The sequence below is a fragment of the Eumetopias jubatus genome, unplaced genomic scaffold, assembly GCF_037043125.1.
Source record: "Eumetopias jubatus isolate StellerSeaLion01/CBP00866 unplaced genomic scaffold, mEumJub1_p1.0 scaffold_3, whole genome shotgun sequence".
NCBI classification, from domain to species: domain Eukaryota; kingdom Metazoa; phylum Chordata; class Mammalia; order Carnivora; family Otariidae; genus Eumetopias; species Eumetopias jubatus.
In genome coordinates this window covers 174,793,150-174,799,929 of record NW_028274809.1, presented here as the reverse complement: position 1 = coordinate 174,799,929, position 6,780 = coordinate 174,793,150, and the positions used below count along the sequence as shown (strand labels likewise).

The 6,780-nt window shown below is 36.9% G+C and overlaps 1 protein-coding gene across 1 annotated transcript; it reads left to right on the top strand.

The window, feature by feature from the left end:
• The first annotated feature begins 2,563 nt into the window (after nt 1-2,563).
• LOC114211539 (52 kDa repressor of the inhibitor of the protein kinase-like) lies at nt 2,564-4,953 on the top strand. Its single transcript, XM_028106111.2, is given in 3 exon segments — nt 2,564-2,633; nt 2,636-2,781; nt 2,868-4,953. Coding segments are annotated over 3 exon segments (2,292 nt in total). The 3' UTR covers nt 4,944-4,953.
• Nucleotides 4,954-6,780: the final 1,827 nt, after the last annotated feature.

Genomic DNA, 6,780 nt, shown 5'->3' with positions numbered 1-6,780 from the left:
TAGACTTTCTGAGATTGTTTTATCATCATAAATTGTTTTGTTGTTAATGGTTCAATTTTGTTAATTCTGGTGTACCCCCTCATGGATGATTACTATCTGTGTCTTTTATAATTTTAGGTAATGCAGTCATCCTCAACAGATTCAGGTGTGTTTGTTTTATTATTTTTTGCTCTTGGAATCCCTGGGTTCCCTCTAGAGCAGAGAGTGCTGCTGGGGACTTTTATTGTGGGGGGAGGGAACGACAGTGACTTTACTGTTAATAGACCAGCTTTTGCTTTATTTTCTTCCTCCCTGACTTCCTACGACATACAGACACTATGAGCTTGGCTTCCTCAATTGTACATGGAAAAAAATGGGGGATTAAATTTTTCAGAGAGGACATTTCTCCCACCTCCAGCATTAAGGCCCAGGACAAACTTCTGATGCTTTCCTAGGTCGATATGCAGTTTTTCTCTAGTGTCATTCTCATGAGTCTTGGATTATGTTTGGTAGCACTGAATTTGATTCTAGTTTCTGATCTCATTTAGGCCCAAGGTCACACCTCTTCCTCTCTTACAGGTATTTTATTAAACCCCATGTCTAGCAATTAGATCGTACAGCTTTTCTATCCTCTCTTCTAGTGAATTCTTGGGTTTTCTTCTCCTGCTCTGCATTTCCATACATTTTTTCTAGCATTTTCTAGGATTTATATTTAACTTGGTAGTATATAATAAAATAAGGTTGGGTATATATATCTGCATATGCTAGGTTCAACATGTTTCCAATATGTAAATAACTTCATAAGTGTCTTTTGTGTCTTTAGTCTCTCTAAGTTAGTGTGCATTACTTCCTCTCTGAATCACACATTCCTGTTCAGTCATCTGCATTTTCCTTTCCCTCTGTCATGGTCACCTGATTATGAATTTACATATACACTGGTAATTCATATTGGATATTTGGTAGAACTAAAACACTGTTATTGTAAAGGATATTAAAGATCATGTCTTTTAATTTCTTTCCATTGCTTGGAAGTAACGGAAAGTAAAGAAACTCAGACCGAGAAAAGTCAACGCCATTCAGTATGATACCCCGGCACAATCGCACTAAAACAGCTTCTGATTCTGCAAATAAAAAACTTGTGGATCATATATTCATAGAATTTGAGAAATTTTATATTGCTCTATTGAAGTTCCAGAATTACTGTGTTCTCCAAATACAGATCTTCATTAAATCGGACTAGAGATAGTAATATGAGGCATGAAAGTGCTTTAAGTTACTAGAACAGGAACCTTGATTTCTGTACCCATTGTGGCTTTTATTAAACACTGTGAATGTTGGAAAATGTTTGTATTAATTTTTACTTTTCTGTTTCCTAAACGATTCTGGTCATATTTACTTATAATTAACTATTTTTATTTAGGTTTTAAAATGTAAATATTATAAAGGTCTTTATAACTAAAGCTTAGTTTTATCATATGGATATTCACATCAAATCACATATCATATTATATTCATATATCAAATATGTTTTTCAACTTACAAACGTTGTTCAAAGAGTAAATTTCTAGTTTCTATCCTAGGCCAATGAATTAGAAACTTTGAAAATGTCCACTACCCATTTTCTACACATTAATCTTTTTAGTACTAGTACCCCTCAGAATGAAGCACAGAAATTCTTAGCATGTCATACATAGCTGGTTGATTACCTTTTGGCCCATGTTTGCTTATCATCTGAATCTCCCGAAATTCCAAGCTAATCCCATTTCCCCACTTCAGGGAATTTTGTGCATTTTATGTATTCATAAAATTCCATCTCATCTCAAACATTCTGCCATCAGTAAAAGTTGCTTTCTTTTCTTGGAAGTACTTACAGTTCCTCTGGTGAAGTTTGACTTATGCCTGAAACATCATTTCAGATATCACCTGGTTTATAAAATTTTATAGACACCTCTAGGTGGTGAGAAGAAGATAAAACATGTGTTGAGGCAGTAAGTTATGTAAGAATCTCCATTTAATAATCGTGAAACAGTGGGAATGTGCATGGTCAATCTTGAATGTTAGTGATAAACACTTTGTTTTTAAATTATGTAAAGGATAGGGGGCGATGCTCCCTTGTGTCTGCGTGCATCTCATCGTATGAAGTCTGCTTGGTGTGACTTGACCACTGAAGTTTAGTAGCTCCTTCACAAGACCTGAGGAGTTACACACTTCTGTAGACTATTTCTTAATCCTTCATTTGGGAGTGTTGTGAGGCAAGGAATGTTTTACAAGTGAAGACAAGTAAATTTAAGTATAAAAAAGCCTTTTTTTTTGCCTACTTAAGAATAAAGCAAAACATAAAATTAAAAAACAAAACATGTATCTCCTACCTTAAGGCAACTTGCTCTTAGTTTCTCACTGTTATGGGGACCAGAACCTTATGATTTCTTTAAAGATTGAACCCTGTAGTTTTCTTGCACAAAAATAAAATAAAGAGAGCTGAGCTGGCTGGCCGGCCTGGCTCCCCTCCTTGGCCCCAACGGCGGGCGGGCTGCCCTGAGGAGGTGGGGAGGGGAGGGCTGGGCCGGCGGGCGGGTGGGCGACGATGCCGAACTTCTGCGCTGCCCCCAACTGCACGAGGAAGAGCACACAGTCAGACCTGGCCTTTTTCAGGTTACTGTGGATCCGGCCAGATGCCAGAAGTGGGTGGAGAATCGCAGGAGAGTGGACTTAGAAGATAAAACACCTGATCAACTAAATAAACATTATTGATTATGTGCCAAACACTTTGAGACCTCTATGATCTGTAGAACTATACATTTTGCAGAGGCATCAGAAAACTAAAGAATGATTGGGTTATTTTATTTCTCAAAATTAATTGAAGCAGATACTTGTGAAGTCACTGGGAGAGTCCTTATAGGACAGTTCTTCGAGATAATGCAACACCAACAATATTTGATCTTATCAGTCATTTGAACAATCCACATAGTAGATACAGAAAAGGAATAAAAGAATTGAGTGAAGATGAAATCAGGACACTGAAACAGAAAAAACTTGATGAAACTTCTAAACAGGAACCAAAACGTAAAGAAATAAACAACAGCAACGCTCAGAATCCCAGTGCAGTAGAAGGGATTGGAGAACAGGATGAAGACATTTTACCTTTAACCCTTGAAGAGAAAGAAAACAAAGAATACTTAAAATCTTTATTTGAAATTTTGATTCTTATGTGAAAACAAAAACCTCTGGATGGGCATGAAGCTGATGAAATCCTAGAGGGTCTCTCTACCCCGGATAACTTCCAAGCACTGCTGGAGTGCCGGATAAATTCTGGTGAAGAGGTTCTGAGAAAGTGCTTTGAGACAACAGCAGTTAACACATTGTTCTGCTCGAAAACACAGCAAAAACAGATGCTAGACATCTGTGAGAGCTGCATTCGGGAGGAGACCCTCAGGGAAGTGAGAGACTCCCACTTCTTTTCCATCATCACTGATGACGTAGTGGACATAGCGGGGGAAGAACACTTGCCTGTGTTGGTGAGGTTTGCTGATGAATCTCATAACCTGAGAGAGGAATTTGTGGGCTTCTTGCCTTATGAAGCTGATGCAGAAATTTTGGCTGTAAAATTTCACACTACGATAACTGAGAAGTGGGGGTTAAACATGGAGTATTGTCGTGGCCAGGCTTACATTCTGTCCAGTGGATTTTCTTCCAAAATGAAAGTCATTGCTTCTAGACTTTTAGAGAAATATCCCCAAGCTGTCTACACACTTTGCTCTTCCTGTGCCTTAAATATGTGATTGGCAAAATCAATGCCTGTTGTGGGAGTATCTGTTGCGTTAGAAACAATTGAGGAAGTTTGTTCTTTCTGCCATCGATCTCCACAATTGCTTTTGGAGCTTGACAATGTAATTTCTGTCCTCTTTCAGAACAATGAGGAAAAGGGTAAAGAACTGAAGGAAATCTGCCATTCTCAGTGGACAGGCAGGCACGATGCTTTTGAAATTTTAGTAGACCTCCTACAAGTACTTGTTTTATGTTTAGATGGTATAAATAGTGACACAAATATTAGATGGAATAACTATATAGCTGGTCGAGCTTTTGTTCTCTGTAGTGCAGTAACAGATTTTGATTTCATCGTTACCATTGTTGTTCTTAAAAATGTTCTATCTTTTACAAGAGCCTTTGGGAAAAACCTTCAAGGGCAAACCTCTGATGTCTTCCTTGCAGCCAGTAGCTTGACTGCAGTGCTGCATTCACTAAATGAAGTGATGGAAAATATTGAAGTTTATCATGAATTTTGGTTCGAAGAAGCTACAAATTTGGCAACTAAGCTTGATATTCAGATGAAACTCCCTGGGAAATTCCGCAGAGCCCAGCAAGGTAACCTGGAATCTCAGCTCACTTCTGAGAGTTACTATAAAGAAACTCTAAGTGTTCCAACAGTGGAACACATCACTCAGGACTTGAAAGATATATTCTCAGAACAGCACCTCAAAGCTCTTAAATGCTTATCTCTTGTACCCTCTGTCATGGGACAGTTCAAATTTAATACATCGGAGGAGCACCATGCTGACATGTACAGAAGTGACTTGCCCAATCCCGACACACTCTCAGCTGAGCTGCATTACTGGAGAATCAAGTGGAAACACAGAGGGAAAGATATAGAGCTTCCATCCACCATTTATGAAGCCCTGCATCTACCAGACATCAAGTTTTTTCCTAATGTTTATGCACTGCTGAAAGTCCTATGTATTTTTCCTGTGATGAAGATTGAGAATGAACGCAATGAAAATGGGCAAAAGCGTCTCAAAGCATACCTGAGGGACACTTTGACAGACCAAAGGTCAAGTAACTTGGCTTTGCTTAACATAGATTTTGATATAAAACATGATCTGGATTTAATGGTGGACACATACATCAAATTCTATACAACTAAGTCAGAGCTTCCTACAGATAACTCAGAAACCATTGAAAATACCTAAAAGACTTAAAGTAGGCTTTCTCTTATGTTTGATATTTGGAAAAATCTGTAAGAAATTTGAAAATATCTTACAGGAAAGCTGTCAGATGTATGTAGGCCACTTAATCACTGAATATCTTGACCTGTCAACTTCTCATTGAGTACATTAGCCATTGATAATCTGCCTGTTTAAATGGCCCCTGTTTAAACTTTCATGCTTTGGAGACATACCTGTTCCAGAAGATAGCATTGAAAGTGCCACATTACACTTCTGTGGGATCTCTGCTAATGGCACTTGGGAATTGTTTTAGTTAAGTCATTTTATTTTTTTATTTTTTTTATTTTTTAATATTTTTTTAAGATTTTATTTATTTATTTGAGAGAGAGAGAATGGGAGACAGAGAGCATGAGAGGGAAGAGGGTCAGAGGGAGAAGCAGACTCCCCGCTGAGCAGGGAGCCCGATGTGGGACTCGATCCCGGGACTCCAGGATCATGACCTGAGCCGAAGGCAGTCGCTTAACCAACTGAGCCACCCAGGCGCCCCTAGTTAAGTCATTTTAGATAAAACATTTATTATCACTGGATCCAATTGTCTGGTACTGAATTACCAGTTCTTAGAAGATAAAGATTTTGAAGAGGTATGGGAGGAAGGAGTACATTTTATAAAATGTTACAATGAAGCTCAGAGTGACCTTTGAATAGTAGGAGTGTTAGTATGTTTAAAAATCTGTAATGGACAGTAAAGGGAGTTACCAGACAGAGAGAGAGAGAGAGACAAACAGGTGAGCTTGCCAGGCAAGGTTTGCAGTAGAGATTTTGTCTTTATCAAATAAACTTAAAGGAACAAGTTACAGTTCAAGTTTGAATGGGAGAGCCTGCCATTTTTGTTCCACATTGGATTGTTGCTGTTTACATTCCTTTGTTGAGCCAACATCTTCATAAGCTCTTTAGCAAGTGTATGTAGAACACCTAAGTCTTCGTAAGCTTTTTAGCAGGTATATGTTGAACACCTCTGTTCATGGTCAAGACAGGATCAGAGGCCATGGATACTGACAAATGATTTGTCTGTTTTCCTCTGTCTTTTTCCATGACTATATCTACTGCCTCGATTTATAAACAAAACCTGGAAAACCTACAAAAATAAGCGTTTTGTGGTTTATCTAGGAATAATACAGAAAATATTGCTGTTATTTTTGGTGAAGAAAATCAATTTTGTATAGTTTATTTCAACCTAAATAAAATGTGAATTTTGTTTAAAAATAAATAAATAAAATAAAATAAATATAAATTACATTCATTTTTAAATTAAATTTTATTTTTATTGAGATATAATTGGCACATTTCATTGTGTAAGCTTACAGTGTACATGGTATTGATTTGATACATTTATATAGTGCAATATGATTCCCACAGTAGCATTAGCTAACAACTCTATCAAGTCACATAGTTATAATTTCTTTTTATGGTGAGAACATTTAAAATCTGGTCTCTTAGGAACTGTAAAGAGTATAATACCATATTATTGACTATAATCACTAGGTTGTGCCTTAACTATTAATTATTAATCACAAAATATATGCATGTTTTAAATACAATTCAACAATACAATATTTTAAAAAGTCCTCTACAGAGCACACATTGAAATTAAAGTTTACTAAAGTACTTCTACAATTTATGATCCAGGCAATATTATCTATGAATTCATCTTTTAGAAGTACTTGCACAATTGCTCACTGATACATTATATGTAAGAGAAAAGAAATAAAGAAAAGAAAATTCAACCATCTAAAAGACCATCAATCAAGGCATTCCGAGAAAAAAAAAGCTCTTAATCTTATTCTAATCCTACCTCCTGAAG